Here is a 22,232-nt window from a genome sequence, read left to right as displayed (position 1 = left end):
GAACAAGTAGAATTTGAAATTAAAAACACAATACCATTTACAATAAAAAGGAATACTTAGTTATAAGTTCAATAAAATATGTGCAAGACCTATCTGAGGAAAACTGTAAAACTGATGGAATATATTGAAGAACTAAATAAATGTAGAGATATTCCATGTTCATGGATAGGAAGACTCAATATTGTCAAGATGTCAGTTCTTCCCTACTTGATCTATGGAATTAATGCAATCCCAATCAAAATTCCAGCAAGTTATTTTGTGGGTATCAACAAGCTGATTCTAAAGTTTTTATGGAGAATAGCCAACACAATAGTGAAGAACAAAATTGGAGGACTGGCACTACTCGACTTCAAGACTTACCGTAAATGTACAATAATCAAGTAATTATGGTATTGGCAAAAGAATAGACAAATAAACCAATGGAATAGAATAGAGAGCCCAGAAATAGACTCATAGGTATAATCAACTGATATTTGACAAAATGAGCAAAGGGAATACCATGGAGCAAAAATAGTCTTTTAGGCAAGTGATGCTGGAACAAATGGACATCCACATGCATAAAATGAATCTAGACAGAGATTCTACATTCTTCATAAAAATTAATTTAAAGTTGATCACAGACTTAAATGCAAAACTCCTAGAAGATAACAAAAGAGGCACTCTAGATGACCTTGGAGATAACTTTTTAGATATACCACAGAGTACGATCCTTGAAAGAAATAATTGATAAGCTGGGCTTCATTGAAATTAAAAATTTCTGCTCTGTGAAAGACACTGTCAAGAGAATGAAAAGACAAGCCACAGACTGGGAAAAAATGTTTGCAAAAGATATGTTTGACAAAGGATTATTATCCAAAATATATGAAGAACTCTTAAAACTCAACAATAAGCAAACAAACAGCCCAATAAAAAAATGGGCCAAAGACCTTAACAGATTATTTCACCAGAGAAGATATACTGATGGTAAATGAGCATATGAAAAGATGCTACACATTATATTTCTTTAGGGAATTTCAAATTTAAACAATAATGAGATAGCTCTACATACACATTAGATTGGCCAACATCCAAAACACTGACAACACCAAATGTTGGCAAGGATGTGGAACAACAGGAACTTTCTTTCATTACTGATGGGAAGGCAAAATTATACAACCACTGTGGACAAGAGTTTGGCAGCTTCTTAAAAACTAAACATACTCTTATCATATAATCCAGCAATCATGCTCCTTGGTATTTACCAAGGTTAAAACTTGAAAGGAGGTGAAAACTTAGGTCCATCCAAAAACCTGCACACGGATGTTTTAGCTATATTCATAATTGCCAAAATGTGAAAGCAACTAAGATGGCCTTCAATAGCTGAATCAATCGACTATGGTCCATCCAGACAATGGAATATTATTCATTGTTAGAAAGAAATGAGAGCTGGCCCGGTGGCTGTGGTGGTTGGAGTGCTGTGCTCCTAATGCCGAGGTTGCCAGTTCGATTCCCACATGGGCCAGTGGATCTGTGCCCTCTACAGCTAAGATTGTGAACAACAGCTCTCCCTGGAGCTGGGCTGCTGTGAGCAGCCAGAGGTCAGTGTGAGCGTAAGCTGTCGTGGGCTGCTGTGTGCTACTGTGAGCTGCCGACCAACCACCAACCACCGGCGACCCACCAACACAGAGAAACAATGGCTTGAACCTGAGTGGCAGCCGGGGGAGGTAGGAAAAGGGATGGGGGAAGAAATGAGCTCTCAAGCCATGAAAAGACATGGAGCAAGTTAAATGCATATTACTGTATTTCCCCCAAAATAAGACCTAGCCGGAAAATCAGCTCTAATGTATCTTTTGGGGCAAAAATTAACGTAAGACCCGATCTTATTTTACTGTAAGACTGGGTATATAATATAATATAATATAATATAATATAATATAATATAATATAATATAATGTAATATAATGTGATATAATATTAATATTTGCTTCAAAAGACTCATTAGAGGTGATTTTCCGGCTAGGTCTTATTTTGGGGGAAACAGGTTAGTAAGTGAAAGAAAGCAATCTAAAAATGCTACCTACTGTGTGATTCCAACTATATGATATTCTGAAAAAGGCAAAACTGTGGAGACAGTAAAAAGATGAGTGGTTGCCAGGCATTTTGATTTTGAGGACAGACGATTTTTATTTATGGCAGTGAAACTACGTGATAGAATCGTGTATCCTACATAATGGTGGCTGGATGTCATACGTCTGTCCAAACCCACAGAATGTACACCACCAAGAGTGAGCCCTAATGTCATCTGTGGTCTTCGTGTGATAATGTGTCAGTGTAGGTTCGTCAGCTGTAACAAATGTCATACTCTAGTAGGGATGGTGACAGTAGGGGAGGCTGTGCTTGTGTGGAGGAAGGGGGTAGCCGGGAGATCTCTGTACCTGCTGCTCCATTTTGCCATTAACCTGCCACTACTCTAAAAAATAAAGTATTTTTTTTATAAAAGAGAGTTATTGGCTTACACAGTTGAAGAGTACAGGGTGAGGGGAGGCTCCAGGCATGGCTAAATTTGGGGGCTCAGTGATATCATTGTGATGCAGTCTTCATCTCTCAGCTTTGCTTTCTTTCCTGACTCCAGCAGGGAGCTGCAGGGGCTCCAGGCTTGGTGACCCCTAGTGCAAAACAGGCTCTCTTTGCACCTGGGAGATTTCCTGGATAGGGAGGGCTCTAACTGGCCAGCTTGAGCCTATGCCCACCCCTGCAGTGGGCGAGGGGAGCTCCTCCCCTCACTGCCCAAAGGAAGATGTGAGGTTTTGTTGCTGGAGGCAGGGAGACTAGATTTCAGGCCAGCCGAAGCCACAGAGTAGAGGACCAGGACCCCTCCAGCCCTAGCATTTGGTGCCTCTGGTGCCAGCTACCTGCCAGGTGGGGGCAGAGGACAGGCTTTCTGCAGGTGATGGTGTTTGGATTGGGCCTTAAAGGTCATGGGACGGCCGCAGGTGACTGAGAGCGTGTTGGGCGTAGCAGGAACAAAGGTGGCTGTGTTTGGTAGCTGCTGAGAAGACCATTTTGGTGGGACGGGGGTGTGTGAAGGTATGTTGAGCCCAGGCGGGGGCCTTCTGGGATCTTGGTCCTGCCTCCACATTTCCCAGCCTCACCCATACTCGTTCCTCTGCGTGTTAACCTCTCAGGAGGGCACCTCCCTGGGGCAGGGAGGCTGTGCCTCCAGATGTCTGATGCCCACCTCCCTCCAGGCGTTCCTGGTCTATGCTGCGGGGGTCTATTCCAACATGGGCAACTACAAGTCCTTCGGCGACACCAAGTTTGTTCCCAACCTGCCGAAGGTGAGTGAAGGAGGGCGGGGCAGTGGGAAATTGGGGGCCAGTGGGATGGGAGCGAGGCCCTGAGCAGAGCCCTAACCCTGTCACTGCCACGCTGCATGAACTCAAGTCAGCTCCCAGCCTCGCTGGGTGCAGCCTCCGGACTGCTGACCCAAGGGAAGGACATGAAAGTGCTCTGTGAACTGTTAGGTGCGTGCAGAAATGAAGCCTGTTGGTCATCCCTGGGGACAGTGGAGAAGCCTGGGTACAGGAGTCCCTCCCTGGGACTGGGGCTCGGGCTCATCTGTGGCCGAGGCAACTCTTACACCAGGGCCCCCAGCCCTTACTGGGCACACGCACTGCCTGGCGATCTTGTTGAAATGCAGCTTTTGATTGAAGGGCCTGCGGTGGGGCCTGAAATTTGACATTTCTCAGGCAATCCAATGCTGCTGGTCCATCAACCGCACTAGGAGCTGGAAGGTGTTAGATCGTGGGAGAAGAGCTTGGGGGTGGTTTTGGAGTTCCCAGAAGGCAGGTTTAGGTGATGTGGCTGAGCCAATGGCCTCCCGTCCCCTGCAGGAGAAGCTGGAACGTGTGATCCTGGGGAGTAAGGCCTCCCAGCAGCAGCCAGAAGCAGTCAGGGGCCTCTGGCAGACCTGCGGGGAGCTCATGTTCTCTCTGGAGCCGAGGCTTCGACACCTCGGGCTGGGGAAGGAGGTAAGGACCCCAACCATACAGGGGAGTGGAGGGTGTCCTTTCAGGCCACCTGGTAGGGAGAAAAGGGACTCAATGGGGATGCAGCAGGCTCTGTCTCACACTCTTGAGGCACAGCTGTTCCCCACTGCAGGCCTCAGTTTTGCCATCTGTAAAATGGGAAGCAGGTTGGATGGAATGCTTTCTGATATCTTGGGATGCTGTGTGCAGAAGGAGGGAAGGAGAGAAGAGCTGAGAGCTGGAGGGAGCTGAGGAGGGAAGGAGAGGAAAGGAGGGGGAGCCAGGCTTTTGCCTCTGGAGGCGGCTTGGGAGCTATGGAGGGTGAGTGACATGGGAAGCCTTAGGGTTGGGCCGACCTGTGAGAGGCTGGAGCAGGGCTGCAGGAGGGCCTCTGTTGTTTGTGTTACAATTTTTCCCCTTGGAAAGAGATGGAGGGAGACAGAATAGAGGCTGCTGAGAAGGAGGTGCAGGAAACCTGGGGCTGGAGAGCATGCACCGGGAAGGGATTCCCCAACCGCCTGCACCCTCCAACCTCACAACGCCTCCTTTCCATCTGCCTCCTGCGCCGACAGGGTGTCACCACCTATTTCTCTGGGGATTGTACCATGGAAGACGCCAAACTGGCCCAAGACTTTCTGGACTCACAGGTTTGGGGAACTTGGGGCAGTGGTTTGATGGGGCCCCCTCGCCCCTGGCACCTACTCCTGGGTCTCAGCTTGGGCCCAGAGACCCGGGCATCTTGGGTCCTTGAGGTGAAGAAGACTTGGGGATCCTTGTCTAAGAGTCAGCCTGGCTCAAATGAAGACGTCCTCACCCCACCCCAAGTCGAAGGGCAGGTCAAAGCAGAACATGAGAGCTGCCGGGGAGTCCACATGTGGGGTTCACCTCCCAACTTAGCTGCTCAGCAGCTGTGTGACCAGTTTCCTTGTCTGTGAAATGGCGCCTGCCTCATGTAGCTCTGGGTTAGCTGAGGTCATGTGGTACCTGGCACAGCTAAGTCAGTGCTTAGTGAAAGTCAGTGTTCAGTGTACTGAACAGAGCAGGAGAGTCTGCCCTGGCCTGCCCACCGGCTCTTTCCCCTCCAGCTGACTCAGGCAGGTCCCCAGGGGGCCCTGGCCTGCTTTGTCTCTGTGTTGTCTTCTCCCTGCTGTGACCTGCTTTCCCTACGCCTCCCCCACAGCCCTCTGAGGACTTCCTCTCCCCTCATCCCCTGCCCTGGTCTTTTCCAGAACCTCAGTGCCTATAACACACGGCTCTTCAAGGAGGTCGACCAGGATGGGAAGCCCCGCTATGAGGTGCGGCTGGCTTCCGTGCTTAGCACAGGTGAGCTCCTTTCTATATATGTGGGGATGGTGAACTTACTACTAAGTGTCTTTCAAAGTACCTCAAGGTCAAGCCCAAATCCATCTCTAAGGACTCCATTGTTCATAACTCTTTGGGTACAAGTGAAGGAATCTCTTTTACATTTGCCTAAACCAAAAGGGGACTTTACAGCCTTGTGTAATTAAGAAGCCAAGAATAGGAAGTGTTTAGGCACAGCTGGATCCAGCTGCTCAGACAGTATTCTCTGTCAATTTTAATTAAATTTTAATTAAATTGAAAAACAAGTTTCTTCATCTCTTGGCTGGGCTTTCTTTGGCTTCATTCACAGCTGCTCCCACAGAGGGCCTGATAGACAGACATTAGCCTGGCCGTTTCAGCAGAAGGAGGGTCCTTTGCTCCCAGAAGCTTCTTCATAAGGTCTTGGAGTGGCTCTAGTTTCTCTATTTTGGATCCCATATTTACCTATGAACCAATCCCTGTGGTCAAGGGCCAGGTCTCTGATTGGCTAGATCTGGTCCCAGGCCTACTTCAGAGCCAAGCAATGAGGTCAGCTCCTCCTACCACCTGAACTGGAGGTGGTAGTGGTGGGGGTTTCTCAAAGGAAAATTAGGGTCTGTTTCCAGGTGAGGGGGAAATGGATGTAGTGTGGGCAGGAATGTCCAGGCCCCTAGGAGGACCTTTGCAATCTGGCCCTCCCTTCCCTACCCACCTACAACTTCTCAGCTCCCAGCCTCATATCCCTCCCAGTCTTCCTCTGAGACTCCATGCCCCAGCCATGCTTAGCAGCTTCCAGTTCCCTGAAAACGCCATGTTCTTACACACTCTCCACAGGCCTTTGCACAGTCTGTTTCCTCCTTCCCGCCTGGAATATTCTCCCTCCGCTCTAGATGTTCACCTGATGACATCTGCTCATCCTTTAGGCCATGCTTGGACATCACCTTCTCCAGGAGCTTTCCCTGTCTTCCCATAACTGAGTCCGGGCCCTTCCTCCCCATCAGTACACCCAGTAATTTCCCAGTTATTTTTCCTTTTCCTCTACGTGTCTGCAAGCCCCTTGAGGGACTAGGTTTCATTCACCATTGTCTCCCCAGTGGCTAGAACTTGGTAAATACTCAGATACTTGGTGTATGAATAAGTGAAGATGAGTGGAGAACTACACTTCTGGTGGAGGGAACAGCATGAGCCAAGGCAAAGTGGTGGGAAAATTTAGGAATTAGCAAGTAGTTTGATTTGACTAGGGAAAGGGATATGGGATTCAAGGGAATAGGAGTAGATCACACCAGAATATAAGCTGGGCCTGTACTTACAGGATGCAATATAGGACAATGGCTTTGGAGTCAGGCTGCCTGAGTGCATCAGTTATCTATTGCTGTGTAACAAACATCCCCACAATTTAGTGATATAACCCCACCGTTTTGTGCCCACGGACTCTGTAGTCAGGAGTTTAGATAGGGCATAACTAGGAACAGCTTGCTTCTGCTCGAGGCTGAGGCCTCAGCTGGGAGGCCTCAGCTGGGAAGACTTGGAGACTGGGGCTGACTTGACAGCTGGGAGCTGGAATCATCTGCAGGTTTCCTTACGCACACATCCAGCGGTATATGCTAGCTTTCTGTCAGCTGAGACCTCAGCTAGGGCTGTCAACCAGAACGCCTCACGTGGCTTTTTCATGTTGCTCACCATAGCTGGGCTCCAAGAGCGAGCCCTCCAAGAGAGCCAGGCAGAAGCTGTGTCATCTTTTATGACCTAGCCTCAGCAGTCCCATGTGTCACTTCTGCTGTAGTCATAACCCTGCCCTCCTTCAATAAGAGAGACTATAGCTCCCAGGTCCTGATGGGAGATGGGAGGTTCTGTGGCTTTTTTGTTTCTTTACATAACTAGAAGTATATTTTATTGATCAGAGGCAACAAGCAAAATGTCACAGTATGTCAGTATCCCATGGCTTCTGTAACAAATCACCACAAATGTAATGGCATGAAACAACATAAATTTATTCTGTTATAGTTCTGGAGGCCCAAAATCTAAAATAAAACTCCAGTTTCTTCTGGGGCCTTCAGGGGGAAATGTTTCCTTCCCTCTCAGCTTCTAGAAGCTGCCTGCGTTGCTTGGTTCACGGCCCTTCCTCACAGCTCTCCAACTTCTTTCTTATCATATCTACTTCCCAGACACCCTCTTGTTTTCTTATTAGGACCATTGTCCTAATTAGGACCATTACATGTAGGGTAGGGCTGTTTTTTTATTTATTATTTATTTTTATTATTATTATTTTTTAACAGGACTTTATTGGGGAACAGTAGTGTGTTTTTCCCAGGACTCATCAGCTCCATCCAAGTCAAGTTGTTGTCCTTTCAATCTTAGTTGTGAAGGGTGCAGCTCAGCTTCAGGTCCAGTCGCCATTGTTAGTTGCAGGGGGTGCAGCCCATTATCCCTTGCTGGAGTCGAACCGGCAACCTTGTGATTGAGAGCCCACACTGCAACCAACTGAGCCATCTGGACACCTGGGAGCTCAGCAGCAGCTCATTGACTCCACTCTAGTTGAAGCTCGCTGGCCCATTGGGGAATTGAACCGGCAGCCCTGTTGCCCAGAGCTCGCGCTCTAACCAACTGAGCTACCCGTCCGCCCCAGGCTATCTTTTTTAAATACAGTCTGCCACACGATGTGAATCCTCCTCTGCTACTTGTTGCCCATGTGATCTTGGAATTAACCTCTTGGTACCTTAGTTTCCCCGTCTGTAAAATGGGGATAATAATTTCCGTCTTCCCCCAGAGTGATATGAGGCTTAAATGAGTTGCCACATGTAAAGCCCTTAGAACATTTCATGCTTCATTATGTGTATATTTTTGAAGATGAAAGTTTATACTAGTTCCTGTCGGCAGTGGACAGCTATGGAAGAGCTTAGAGTAGAATAATGTTATGGTGAGAAGCCTGCTGTGTTGTCTTACTCTCGCCTTTCCCCTGAGCTACGCTTTTTCCCTCAGAGCCTGCCCTGGACGCTGAAATGACTTCCAAGCTGAAGTGCTACAAGTTCCAGGGGAGCCATTTCCGGGTGACCCGGGGGGACTATGCACCCATCCTCCGGAAGGTGGTGGAGCACCTGGAGAAGGCCAAGGTAGGGCTGGCTGGGGTTGTGGTGTATGAGCTCCAAGCCCCTCTGGGAAGCATAGGGCGGGTAAAGGGTGGGTGGGTGGCCTGAGGCTAACCAACCCCTGCTCACCCCCAGACGTATGCAGCCAACAGCCACCAGGAGCAGATGCTGGCCCAGTATATAGAAAGCTTCACCCAGGGCTCCATCGAGGCTCACAAGAGGGGCTCCCGCTTCTGGATCCAGGACAAAGGCCCCATTGTGGAGAGGTGAGGGGGCTCAGCCTCATCCCACCCCACCCCACCCCCTCCTTCCTGCCCCTCCTCCATCTCTGCCCTTCTCTCCCTCAGTTACATCGGGTTCATCGAGAGCTACCGAGACCCCTTTGGTTCCCGTGGAGAGTTTGAAGGTAACTCCCGGGAGGTGGGAGGTCAGATCAGTAACCCTTTCCGCACGCCCCCTAAGGGCTCTCCCCTTCCCCCTGGGCAGTAATACTAACAATAACAACTGCCAGAGTTGATGATGTGCCCTGGAGTGGACACTTACCTAATATTTGCTCATTTATCCTATGAGGATTTCTGTTCTCACTTTACAGATGTGGGAACCGAGGGACAGTACGTAGGTGGCCGAGCCCAGGTGCCTTGGCTCTGAGCCACTTTGCTGTGCTGCCATTGGTAATCTGGTTTGGGCACCGGCTTTGTCCGTTCCATGCCCGACTTTGTGACCTTGGACCAATAAACCCCACCTCTAAGCATAGTCACTCCCTTTTGGGTGCCAGGGGAAGTGAGATATTACATGCAGACTACGCAGCACAATGCCAGGCACATAACAGTGCTGGTGAATGGGAGCATAATAACATGACTGTGAACTTGCCTCAGCTGCTGTCATCCCAGGACAGGTGGCAGGTTGCCTTGGCCACTATGCCCACATCTCCTGCAGGACCCACCTGTGCAAGGCAGGGCATCCAGCCTGAGAATTTAGACTTATCTTTGCCAAGCTTCTGGATATAGAATCTGGAGCATCCAACTGCCAGAAGCCAGAGAAACTAGCCTGGGAGGAGAGAGGAAGGCGTCAGCAGCCACAGGCGGCTTGGATCTGAGCCCATAGATCCAGGCCCAGGGACAGTGCATAAGGTGGTGGGGCAAAGGCAGGTGTGCATACCAGCAGCTTTCCTGCCCAGGTCCTGATTTGCCAGGCCTGCTCTGAGGGCCAAGACCCAAGGGCCTCCTCAGCACCCTCAATCTCAGATGCCCCCCATTATAACTCGTTATTATTAGAAAGGTAGTCCATGTTCATAGCCAAAAATTTTTAAAATACAGGGGAAAAAAAGCAACTGTGATTTCACCTGCCCCAAGGTTAAAATTTGGAATATGCTTTTTGTCTTTTGTTTTTATAGAGCTTATAAATGTTTAAAAGCATTTAATTGTGTATGTGTGTGTGTGTGTTTGTGTGTGTAACTTAAAAATCCATGTTTGTTATAATTAGAACAGTACAGAAGTATGTAGAATAAAATGTGAAATCTCTCCTTTACTACCTTCTCCTATGTCACCCCTCTCCAGAGGTCACCACAGCTCACGGTTGAGTACAAGTCCTTCCAGACCTTTGTCTAAGCGTTAACACATGTACATTACTTTTAATTCATCCAGGTAGATATTGTGAATATTGTATACATTGTTCTGTCATTTGCTTTTTTCGCTTAACGGTATAGCTTGGTATCTTTTCAAATCAATACATACAGACCTACCACATTCCTTTCTTTTTTTAAGTTGGATTTTTCTTTTTCAATTTTATTGGGGAATATTGGGGAACAGTGTGTTTCTCCAGGGCCCATCAACTCCAAGTCATTGTCCTTCAATCTAGTTATGGAGGGCACAGCTCAGCTCTAAGTCTAGTCGCCGTTTTCAATCTTAGTTGCAGGGGGCGCAGCACACCATCCCATGCGGGAATTGAACCCGCAACCTTGTTGAGAGCTTGTGCTCTAACCAACTGAACCATCCAGCTGCCCCTCTGGAAGCTCAATGGCAGCTTGTTGCCTTCAATCTAGTTGTGAAGGGCGCAGCTCACTGACCCATGTGGGAATCGAACTGGCAACCCTGTTGTTCAGAGCTTGCACTCTAACCAACTGAGCCATCTGGCCTCCCTACCACATTCTTTTTAATAACTGCTTAGTATTCACAATATATCATAAATAATTTCCCATGACATTTGATACTGTCCTACATGTCTAACAGTTGCATGATGTGCCATCATATAGCTGCCCCAGAATTTATTTAATCAATCCCCAATTGTTGGGACATTTAGGTTGCTTTTCCTTCTTTGCTGTTTTAATTACCCTCTCTCCCTGGACTGGTGTGACGATTCTATTGAACTGAGTGAATCCAGACAAGGAGGCTTTGCCTAGCCTGACTCTTGGCCAGGTTAACCCATTCTTCTCAAGAGCCTGACCAGGCAGTAGCTTAGGCCAGGCCTTTCTGAAGTATAGTTCATTCAGGGTTAATAGGAATTATATCCAGAAGAAGGGTTTGGTGCTAAGCAGTAAGGGGTCTCTGCCTACAGGACTTTTCAGTGCCTTTAATATGTAAATGTGATTAGGAACCTCTAAGAACTTGGAGATAGAGTATGTAGCACTGCCTAAACTTACTTGATCAGGGATCTCTTTCTTTATGAAACTTCGCATAGAAAACGTGTTCTGTGGAGGGCATTTTGGAAACACTGCTTTAAGTCAGGAATTCTAACTTCATTGAATGTGAAAGGATCAGTCCCAGCGGTTTTGTTCAGCAGCCTCGCGCACTGCCATACAAATCAAATGTTCTAGCCACGCGGGACAGCTCACACTCCCCCCCCCCACAAGAAGAGTGTGGTGGGGAGCATGCTCATATAGTCCCGCTGGGAATCTGATCCTTTCCAGACCACCCCCTATGTACTCCCCATAAACTCTAAGATCCATCTCAGCTGTTACCCAGTGAGGCCTTCTCTCCACGCCCGACTCACCTCAGTGACCTCTGTGAAGGCAGGGCCCAAGCCTGGGTCACTGCTGTCCCCATACAGGCGCATTACATACAGCAGGCAGTCACTACATGCTTGAAGACTGGAGGGGTGGAGGTGTTGAGTGGGATGTGAGACCCCTCCCGAGCTCTGCCGACCCACAGACCCCTCTCTCCCCACCGCAGGTTTCGTGGCCATGGTGAACAAGGCCATGAGTGCCAAGTTTGAGCGGCTGGTGGCGAGCGCGGAGCAGCTGCTGAAGGAGCTGCCCTGGCCCCCGGCCTTTGAGAAGGACAAGTTCCTCACCCCCGACTTCACGTCCCTGGATGTTCTCACCTTCGCTGGTTCCGGCATCCCTGCTGGCATCAACATCCCCAACTGTGAGCCTCAGCCCACCCTCAGCACCCCCGGCCAGGAACCTCCATTGAGAGTCGCCCCCTTCCCGCCACATACTCACCCGGCCTCATATTGCCCCGCTCAATTCACCCTCCCAGCCTGTTGCTCTTGTCTGTGACCCTTGACCTTCTCCCCTCTCCCCTCCCTGCCCTCTCCTTCAGATGATGACCTGAGGCAGACAGAAGGCTTTAAGAATGTGTCGCTGGGGAACGTGCTGGCTGTGGCCTACGCCACGCAGCGGGAGAAGCTCACCTTCCTGGAGGAGGATGACAAGGTGGGCACCGGCAGCCCGGGGGTCAGGGCTGGGCCGGGCCTGACCTCCGCCGCCAGCAGGAAGGCAGGCAAGGGGGAAAGAGCACGGCTTCAGTCCTGGCTCTGCCGCTTCCCAGCCATGTGACCTTGTGACTTTGGAGCCTGTTTTCCTCACCTGTCAAACATGGGAGGCAGTCCCTTCCTCCTGGGTTGTTGCAAAGATGAGATGGGCCGCCTAGTGCCCAGTGCAGAGCCTGGTGTGTGGTAGGCCTTTGCCAAACATGTGTCATGATGGGCTCTCGGCCTGGCAGAAGGGGCGTTGGCAGGCTGTGTGGCCGTGATGGGACAGTCGATAGCACAGGTCTCTGCTTGTCTTGGCAGGACCTGTACATCCGCTGGAAGGGACCCTCCTTTGATGTGCAGGTGGGGTTGCACGAGCTGCTGGGCCACGGCAGCGGCAAACTCTTTGTGCAGGTAAGAACGTGGCCAGTGGACGCCCGGTGCACAGGCCTACAGCTCCCTTCCTCCATGAGCAGCCTTTTCCAAGTGTGAAACTGCTTCGGTCTTTGCCTTCAGTGTCTCTCCCTCCCCCAAGATGTCCCAGGAGCTCCAAGGATTGAATGGGACCTGCAGGACAGTCCAGCTAAGGTCCCCCCACCATAGAGTCTCTTGCACAAGAGGAATTTCTTGGCTCATACCAAGGAAGCCTGCCCTGAGGGTGTGACTCAGGTAGTGCTGGGGACAAATAAGCTGGGAGGGGGCAGTGTCTGGATGCTCCCAGTCCTGAGGCTGAAGCACTGTCTGTCTTTGCATTGCTGTTCCCTGGAGCTTATGTTTCCAGGTATCGTAGGGGGCTACTTCTCCCCAAAGCAGCATCTTCCTGCCAGCTGGCCAGAGTGGTTAGAGCCCCCTCGACACCCACTCAGGAAATATGAAAAAGACAGACAGGCTTTCTCACAGGTTGAGAAGAGCCCGTTATGAATCCCCAGCACAGAGCTGCACAGATGAGATGACTGGAGGCGGGTGGGGCGAGGACATTGGAGTGTGGGTTTCTGGGTGGGGCCTGCTCCCTGTGGGGTGGGGCTGCCCCACTGAATGGGGAAGGAAGGGCTGGAGCTGGGCCTTGGGATTTGGGCCTGAAGTAGGAGGATTCAGAGAGTAGCTGGTGAGGGCAGCAGCCTGGTGTCAGCCTTGTCCAGGCTTTGAAGTCACAGCAAAGTAGGGACAAATGGGGCCACTCTGTGGCTTTGGATACATCAGTTCCCCTCACTGATCCTCAGTTGGCCCATCTGTAAAATGGGGTTCCTGACCCCTACTCGATGGGCTGTTGTGAGGAATAAAAGCAAAGCACTGGGTCTTGCCCAGACGCAGGAAGCCCTCAGCAAATGGGTGTTCTTGTTAAGAGACAGTGTGCAGGGAGGTTGTGCGCTCTGATTCTGCTTTGGGGCTCTGAGTCTCTGAGCCTCACTTTCTTCCTCTGGGAGGTGGGGTAGTAATGGAACCTTCCTTGGAGGGTGGTTGTGAGGATTCGATGGTGATGTACAGAAGACGGGCACGTGGACAGCATGGTGAGGGTGATGCTCGTTGGAGGGAGAGAAACACGTGCTGGGGCGTCTGCCAGCGCGGAGAGAAGGGCCACTGCACAGGGAGGAGCCGCCAGGCTCTCTGGCCCAGCCGCTGGGACATCTCCCACTGGGGTCTGGAGATAGTGGGTCTCCACGGACTTCGGGAAAGCCCCTCCCCTCTCGCCCTCAGAGTCGCTCTCTGTGCAATGGTGCAGAGGCCCTGGTTCTTCCACCTCCTGGGGGCTCTGAGAGAGCAGCAGGTGTCCCAGGACACAGGTTTGGAGACAGCAGTGTGTCCATGGACGTGCTGCCTGCCAGCCGCTCACTGCTCCCTGATCGCCTTTCTGAGCCACTCGTCTGGCCCTGGGATCCCGGGGCTGAAGGTTTGGACCTGAGCAGGGCCACCTTTCCATCACTCACCCCATGTCAATGACCCTCTCCTGCAGGATGAGAAAGGAGTGTTCAACTTTGACCAGGAGACAGTGGTCAACCCGGAGACGGGGGAGCAGGTGAGGGCGGCCTCGGCAGAGCCCCAGGATGCTGGGAGGGTGGGCACAGGTGGGGTGGCAGCCGCCTGTAAGCCTACTTCCTGGGCTTTCCCTTCCAGATTCAGAGCTGGTACCGGAGCGGGGAGACCTGGGACAGCAAGTTCAGCACCATCGCCTCAAGCTACGAAGAGTGCCGGGCCGAGAGCGTGGGCCTCTACCTCTGCCTCCAGCCCCAAGTGCTGGAGTACGAACAGCAGGCGTGGGGGCAGGCCTCCTCTGTGGGTGGAGGGGTGCCAGCAGGGAGGGCAGGACCCAGGCAGCCTCAGACACCCCACCACCTCCTTCTCCTCCCCTAGGATCTTTGGCTTCGAGGGGTCTGATGCAGAAGATGTGATCTACGTGAACTGGCTCAACATGGTTCGGGCTGGGCTGCTCGCTCTCGAGTTCTACACCCCTGAGGCCTCCAACTGGAGACAGGTGGGAATCGGGGGGAGCCCTCAGGAGTCGGGGAGCCTGAAGTAGGGGCCAGGATCAGGATTTTGGATGCAGGGATGGGACCACCATACCTATAAGGCACGTGAACTGGGTTAATCTCAGACTCCGCTGTGTATGGGGGCAATTCACATCACTGTTGCGAGCCTCAGTGTCTCTGCCTATGAAATGGGAGTAATAATCCCCCTGCCCACTTTTGAGGGTGAATGAAATGAGATGATGTTACTATGACTCCTACTAGATGACTTGCATAGGACTTACTCTGTGCCACACCCAGTTATAAGCACTTTATGTAAATTAACTCATTTGTTCCCAATGTCAACCCCAGGAGGTAGGTACTATTATTACTCTCATTTTAGAGATGAGGGAGTTGAGGCTTAAAGAGATTAAGTAACTCGAGGTAAGCAGCAGAACCAGGATTCAGATCCAAGCAGTCTGCCTCCAGAGCCGGCAGGCTGGACTGGCTTAGTTATGAGATGTACTTTGGAAATAGGATAAGCAATAGGAATGTTTGAAAAAGTCAAATAAGCATGTTTAAAGGAGGCAATATTAATGTCATCAAAAGAACACAAATGTTAGAGGGAGGCAACTTGGGTCTGAGTCCTTGCTCTCCCTTACCAGCTGTGTGACCCTAAACAAGTCACTTTACCTCTCTGGGCCTCTATTTTGTCATCTGTCACCTGGGGATAATGATGCCCTTTCTGTCCCTCTGTTGAATGTAAACAAGATGGTGGAGGAGAAAGTGTTTGGGATCCTGGTGGTGAAGGACACTGCTGTCATCAGGGTGGGGTTTGGAGAGGCAGAGAGCATGTTGGTGACAAAGGTTCTGCCTGGAAATGGCCTTCCTGTCTCCCGGGCAACCTGCCCTCCCTTATGGGCAGAGGAAGGAGGAGGTATCTGAGGGGAGAGGAATAGGCAGAAAAGGGGAGAGAAAACAGTAAGGGAAATTCAGTGCTCACGTACTATATATCAGGCCTTAGACCAAGCACCTGATGCATGTTACCTCAGAGCTGCAAATGACTTTTCTCTCCTGGGCCCCCGCAGGCCCATATGCAGGCCCGGTTTGTGATCCTGAGGGTCTTGCTGGAGGCTGGTGAGGGACTCGTTACCGTCACTCCTACCACAGGCTCTGATGGGCGCCCGGATGCCCGGGTCCGCCTTGACCGCAGCAAGATCCGGTCCGTGGGCAAGCCCGCCCTGGAGCGGTTCCTACGGAGACTCCAGGTAAGTGGAGGTCTCTCACCTCAGAGGACCCCTCCAACCTCTCCCTCTAACACTACCTTATAGCCTCTTGATTGATTGATTGATTAATGAATGCATTCATTCATTCACTCAATGAGTCTATATGCCGGGTGTTAGTTACTGCGTGTCAGGCACTGAGAATAAACTGTGAGCATTTTCTTATAGTATAGTGAGGGAAGGTAGACAATAGACATGCAGACAATAGACAATAAGTGAATGAGGTATTAGATTGGGTGCAAAAATAATTGTGGTTTAAAAGGCTAAAAATAATTGCAAAAACCGCAATTACTTTTACACCAACCTAATAATTCCAAATCATGACAAGAGCTATAAAGACAATAAAACTGGGTGATGTGACAGCGAATGAGATTGGAGGGGAAATTGAAATTGCAGAGTGAGACATGACAGTGAGTAAGATTGCAGAGCTTGGATGATCAGGGAAGTCTTCTTGGAAGAGGTGGTATTTGAGATTGTGTGAGAGCCAAGAAGCTCTGAGAGCAGAAGAAACAGAAAGCACTAAGGTTGGCCTTAGGACTGAAATGAGCTTGGTGGGGTGAGGGAAAGAAGCAGGCCTAGAGTTTGGTGAATGAAGGAGGGGAGGGCAATAGTTAGCACAGCCCTGCCTTCCTTTCAGGTAGGGATGCTCAGAGTTGGGAGGTCTTTTCGGGCTCTGAGGCCAGTACTCACCAGCTGTGTAATTGGGGCAGCATACTTCTCCTTGTTGGGCCCCACTTTTCTCATCTGTCCAATGGGATACTTCACTCACCTCACCCGGCAAGAATTAAATAAAACAACACATATGTGGAACTGAGCGAATAGAACGTCGTGTTGCCCAAGCCAGTGTGACATTAAGTGTGGTCCATGGGCCAGCAGCATCAGCTTCACCCAGGAGCTGGTCAGAAGAGCAGATTCTCACGCCCCATCCCAGACCTCCGGATTCAAACATTCTGAGAGCAGGATGCAGGACTCTGCGTGTTTACTAGCCTGCCAGGTGATTTTCTGACACTCAACAAAGTTCGAGAACCACTGCTAAGCCACTCTACTGTGCAGTACTGTCCGGGATTGTGCTGGCTTTTCAACCGACAGAAGCCTCATCCTTCAATTCAGTAAATATCTCTTTATGATTATACTCCCTCTGATTTCCAGAAAGTATTTAAGGTATTTTTCCATAAAAGATGTGTTTGGCATTAAAGTAAAATAAAATTTGAAGTTAAAAGTCATTAGATGCAAAATGCAATGTGGTGTCTTGGGTTAGATTCTGAAATAGAAAAAGAACATTAGTGGCACAACTAGTGAAATCTAAATAAAGCCTAGAGCTTAGTTAATAGTAACCTACCAATTTTGTAAAATGTTAGCAACAGAGGAAACTGGGCAGGGGCACGTGAAAACTCTGTGCACTATCTTTGCAACTTTAACTGTATATCTAAAATTATTCCAAAAGAGTTTATTGATAATAATAGGTCACTAAATGAAGGAATCAAATCTGCCAAACCCTAAACCAGTATTGAACTGTGACCTAGTACTGAATGAGCACAGAGTGGTACGTTGTAGAGACTGTATCAGCTGGGTCTCTCTGTGTACAACAGGAGTCCTCAGAGAATGGACAGTGTCCTAGCTGTAGTTTTACAGAAGATTGGAATTTTTGGTATGGCTGTTTCTTTCATCAGCCCCTTCCCCCAATAAAATCTTTTTTTTAAAAAGAAAGAAATAGTTCTTGAAAGTCATTTATATCCACTGATGATAAAAACTCTTAGAAAACTCAAAAGGTGAAAAGACTTTTCTTAACTGATAGTGTTTCAAAAAATGAAAATACAATAAATGTCTCATCTGTTGAAACACCGAAACATTCCCCTTACAATCAGGAAGAAGATAAAAATGCTCCCTATTTCCATTTCTGATCAACCATGTACTGAAGGTCTTCGCTTTTGGAAGAAAACAAGAAAAATAAATGAAAAGTTTAGGCGTTAGAGAGGAGGAAACAAAACTCGTCATTTTGCAGATGATACAACAGTCTACATAGGCAAGCCAAAAGAACCTACAGACAAATTATTGAAATTGCTAACAGAGTTCAGCAAGGTTGAATAAAGTCCCAGGAGAGTTTGTCATGGAACTTGACAAGCTGATTGTAAAATTTAGATGGACACATAAAGGACCATGAATAAGAGCCTAGCTATTCCTGAAGCCGAACAGGTTGGGGGACTTGCTCTACCAGACATCAAAATTTATTCTAAGATTATTGGTTCAGTGTGACTCTGGGGCAGTAATACACAAGTTGACCCATCGAACAGAACCAAGAACCAAGCATTGACTGTTTGGTATATGACAGAAGTGGCATTGCAGATCACTGGAGAAAGGAGGGACCGTTTAATAAGTGGTGCTGGCACAATAGGTTATCCTTATGGACAGACAAATGGATTTCTACCTTATACTGTAGACATAATCCCAGAGAGATGAAAGGCTGAAATGTGAAAGGCAAAGTTTTAAACTGAGAGAATATCTTTATGATCTCAGGGTGAAGGAGAATTGCTGCAAACATGAGAAACACAAGCCATCAAGGAAAAGATCGGTCCCTTGCACTACATTAAAAATAACTTTTGTTCATTCATAAGTTACCATAAAGAAGGTGAGAAGACAAGTCCTACACAAGGATAGGGTATTTACCACATATATGTTAACAAAGGTTAGCATTTTTACATATATAAAGAACTTGAAAAAGAAAAAGTGAAGACAAGCCAACAGAAAAATAAGCAAAATTCATGAACAGAGGAGGAAGATGACTTATGGGAAAGATGTTCCACCTCGTTAGTAATCAGGGAAGTGCAAGTCAAACCTCGTGAGATTTATAACAGCTTGGCAAAAAGGAAAAAGTGCCAGCACCAGCCTGGTATGCTGAGCAGTAAAGACTGCCACCGCCGCTTCCAGGAGTGGAAGCTGGTGCAGCTTTGGAGAACAACGTGGCTATTGCCATTTAAGGTCACACACTCACCCGATCTCCAGCTCATCAATTCTGCTGGTGAAACCTGCATCTGATCATCGTACAAGGACATCCACACTAGTCCTGAGAGGCCAAAAGCACAAGTTACACATCTACAGTAGAAGAGGTTAAGTTGTGGTGTGTTTAGAAGGGGGATACCATACAGCAGGGAGAAGGGTGAGCTGCATGCACGAACGCAGAGGGATCTCAAAAGTAACACCAGCAGAAAAAGCAAATCGCAGAACACGGGCAAAAATGGACACAATGCTTGAGAGTAAAACTCAGGGAAAATGAGGGAATCAAAGCACAGAAGTGAGGGCTGTTTCCTCAGATCCGGAGGCCGCAGGGTGCAGTCGAGAAGGGGTCATTGGACTACCTCTGAATCTGGGTGATGGTTGTATGAGTATCTTACTATTTTTTATAACATATGTACTCGATATTGTGTGTGTGAGTTATTTTATTTAAAAAAAAAAAAAAGCGGATGATGGTAATGCCTTCTGTGTCCACAGCTCAGATGAGAAACATTCGCTTCATTTTAATGGGCACTTACTATGAGCTAAGTAAGCACTTGATCTGCAGTTTTCACGTATTCAGCACTGCAACACTGTGACAGCAGATATGGTCCAGGGCTGGGCACCATCAGCTGTGGCCCTGGCAGAGCCTGGCGGATGCAGGGTGGGCGCCCTTCCAGGCAGTGACCCCTTTTGCCTTTCCACAGGTGCTGAAGTCCACAGGGGACGTGGCTGGAGGCCGGGCCCTGTATGAGGGGTATGCGGCGGTCACTGATGCGTCCCCTGAGTGCTTCCTCACCCTCAGGGACACGGTGCTGCTCCGCAAGGAATCTCGGAAGCTCATCGTTCAGCCCAACACTCGCCTCGAAGGTAATGGGCTCCTGAGCCCACTTTGGGGTGCCATGCAGCCCTTTGGGAGCACAAAGGAGGCATGGAACTGACTGGGGGCTCAGGGAGGGCTACCTGGGGTGAGCCTGCTTCTCTCCCTTCCTGCCATGGTCCTCCCCATGCCAAACCTCAGACCAAAACCTTGGCACCTACCACCACCATCACCACCACTGCATATACAGGGTCGCGCTGGTTGTAAGACAGTTTGAGAAAGGCGAGCAGAGCAGGAGCTAGTGGAACAGGCAGACTCCAGATACTGGAGAATCAGCCCTTACCCTGGAGCGAGGGCAGGTCAGGCACTGAGTTGGGACCCAGCAGGCCAAGTGGAACCCAGGGGACAGTGTGACTAGGCAGAGCTCAGGATAGACATCAGGAGCCCTGTGTTCCCTCTCCCTTCTCAAGTGATGATTCTATTCTCAAAAGCCCTGACCCTGTCTACATGGCGCTTGGACTTTTTGTATTAAAAGCCTTTGCTGCATTCACTTTTATTTCATCCCTTGACTTATCTTTCCCAACATCTGGCCCATGAGGCGCTTAAGAAGAGGCTGTGCCAATCAGTAGATAGAGCATGAGCTTCAGAACTGCCGTGTGACCTTGGCCTAGTCACTTGAACTTTCTAGGTTTGGGTTTATTCGTAAAGCCAGCGTTAGTGGTGTGCCACCACTAGAATGAACCTGAAGATCACACCCACCTTGGAGGGAATCAGGGAAGGTTCTGGGGAGGAAGTGATAGTTAAATGAGGCCTGACAGCCAGGTTGGATTTTCAAAGGTAGTGGTGCTGGTGGTGAGGATGGCTAACTTCTGAGGACTTCCATATGCCAGGCACGGGGTAAAAACTTTCCATGGATTAACCCTCAGTATGAGAGTTGTTATCGCCATCTTTTAGCTGGAAACTGAGACACAGAGGGGCTGTGTATTTGAGGTCACCCAGCTAGTGGGTGGCAGAACTAGAATTTGAACTTGGGCCATCTAAACCCAGAGCCTGTGCTCTGAGCTGTGTACACCCCACGAAGCCACAGAGCACACCAAGGCTGGTGGGTGGGTATAGTAGTGGAAGTGTGTTAGAGGGAAGTGCTTCTCAGGAGTATTCGAATAGGGGACCCTTGGAACAGCCTCATTTAGTAGGTGAATAAATAGGCTCAGAGATAGTACAGGTGGTGGCTAGTACTTATTGAGCACTCCCATAGCTTCTTGAAAGAAGAGGTACTGTGCTCACCCCCATTTTACAGTTCAGAAAACTGAGGCTTAGATAGCTTGAGAAACTTGCCCAAGTTCCCACAGTAGAAGAGATGAAGCAATCGCTGAGCTGGAAAGTCCTGGAGGCCAAGGACTGTGTGTGATTCACCTACCTAGCGTGGCACCTGCTATAAATCTTTATTAAGTGAATGAATGAATGAATCCAGCAATTCACTAAGTACTCCTCCTTTAATATTTCCTTCCTCATAGGGTTATTGTAAGGATTAAATTAGATAGTAAACCTAAAACGTTGAGCACAATTTTTGGCACATGATAAGAGCTCAGGAAGAACTAACTGCTCCCATGATGATGAGGGGAGGATGATTCTGCTTCCCTATGAAGACCTTTTTCTGCTGCTGTTTTCTCTCCATCTGTTTCCCAGGCTCAGAAGTACAGCTTCTTGAGTACGAAGCCTCGGCTGCCGGCCTCATCCGATCCTTCTCCGAGCGCTTCCCAGAGGATGGGCCAGAGTTGGAGGAGGTCCTCACCCAGCTGGCCACAGCTGATGCCCGGTTCTGGAAGGGCCCCAGTGGGGCCCCATCTGTCCAGGCTTGAAGCAGATTTGTACAGCCCCTTCCCCTACTGCATCAAACCAAGGCTGCAAGTGGCCTTGTGTATTAGGGGTGAGGGGTGGGGCAGGATCTCAGGCCTTGGTGCTACCTCAGCCGAGGGTGGGACACTAACCCCTTTCATGTATTAGCACTTTCCAGTTTACCAAGTGCTTCTCCTGTGTTATCTCATTTGATCTGTGCTGCCCTCTGTGGAGTGAGCAAGGCAGGGTGCCTTATCCTGCTTCCCAGATGAGGAAATGGAAGTTCTGAGAAGGGACCCGTCTAGATCCTGCAGGACTCAAAACCTCTCCCAGCCCAATACTCTTCGTGTATTAACTTTTATAACCAGAAAAATAAATATTAGAAACAACCACCATCTTTGGAGTTTGTGCCATTCTTCCTGTCTTTGCTGCACTTCTCTTTTGCTCCTGGGAGGTTAGTGGGATCAAGGCCCGGGGAGGGGCGTCATTTTTAGGCTACCATCCACAACAGGATTTTGACGTCACCTCTAAGTGAGGATAGGCATACAGTTACTAAGATGAACATTGCACAATTTGTGTCCTCCTTTGTGGCATTTCTTGTATTTTAAAAAATTCTGGGAGCCTAAAAACTGGAAACCCTCAACTTCAGTCAGGATCCTAGGATTTAATGTCTTAAGCCTTGTGGGTTTTTTTGTTTTGTTTTTCTTTTTGTCTTGTTTTGGTTTTGAGCCTGGACTCTACAGTGAGGCAGGAAGAAAGG

General features: G+C 49.1%; 1 protein-coding gene across 3 annotated transcripts in view; it reads left to right on the top strand.

Moving 5' to 3' along the window:
* DPP3 (dipeptidyl peptidase 3) overlaps positions 1-21,865 on the top strand; it is a gene marked incomplete at its 5' end in the record, with an annotated part of 30,090 nt that extends 8,225 nt beyond the window's left edge. For all 3 annotated transcript variants that reach the window (XM_081064241.1, XM_081064240.1, XM_081064242.1), the window contains 16 exons: positions 3,229-3,318; positions 3,874-4,011; positions 4,581-4,655; positions 5,238-5,331; positions 8,308-8,438; positions 8,550-8,680; positions 8,762-8,820; positions 11,582-11,776; positions 11,954-12,066; positions 12,426-12,518; positions 14,056-14,118; positions 14,217-14,341; positions 14,454-14,574; positions 15,634-15,813; positions 19,524-19,686; positions 21,323-21,865. In XM_081064241.1, the coding sequence (XP_080920367.1) occupies positions 3,229-3,318; positions 3,874-4,011; positions 4,581-4,655; positions 5,238-5,331; positions 8,308-8,438; positions 8,550-8,680; positions 8,762-8,820; positions 11,582-11,776; positions 11,954-12,066; positions 12,426-12,518; positions 14,056-14,118; positions 14,217-14,341; positions 14,454-14,574; positions 15,634-15,813; positions 19,524-19,686; positions 21,323-21,495 (1,944 nt within the window). In that variant the 3' untranslated portion in view covers positions 21,496-21,865. The remainder of the gene's footprint in view (positions 1-3,228; positions 3,319-3,873; positions 4,012-4,580; positions 4,656-5,237; positions 5,332-8,307; positions 8,439-8,549; positions 8,681-8,761; positions 8,821-11,581; positions 11,777-11,953; positions 12,067-12,425; positions 12,519-14,055; positions 14,119-14,216; positions 14,342-14,453; positions 14,575-15,633; positions 15,814-19,523; positions 19,687-21,322) is intronic.
* Positions 21,866-22,232: the final 367 nt, after the last annotated feature.

This window comes from Rhinolophus hipposideros (assembly GCF_964194185.1).
Source record: "Rhinolophus hipposideros genome assembly, chromosome: 10".
NCBI lineage: Eukaryota > Metazoa > Chordata > Mammalia > Chiroptera > Rhinolophidae > Rhinolophus > Rhinolophus hipposideros.
Note: the sequence above shows the minus strand (reverse complement) of the source record. Positions and strands in the feature narration are given on the sequence as shown.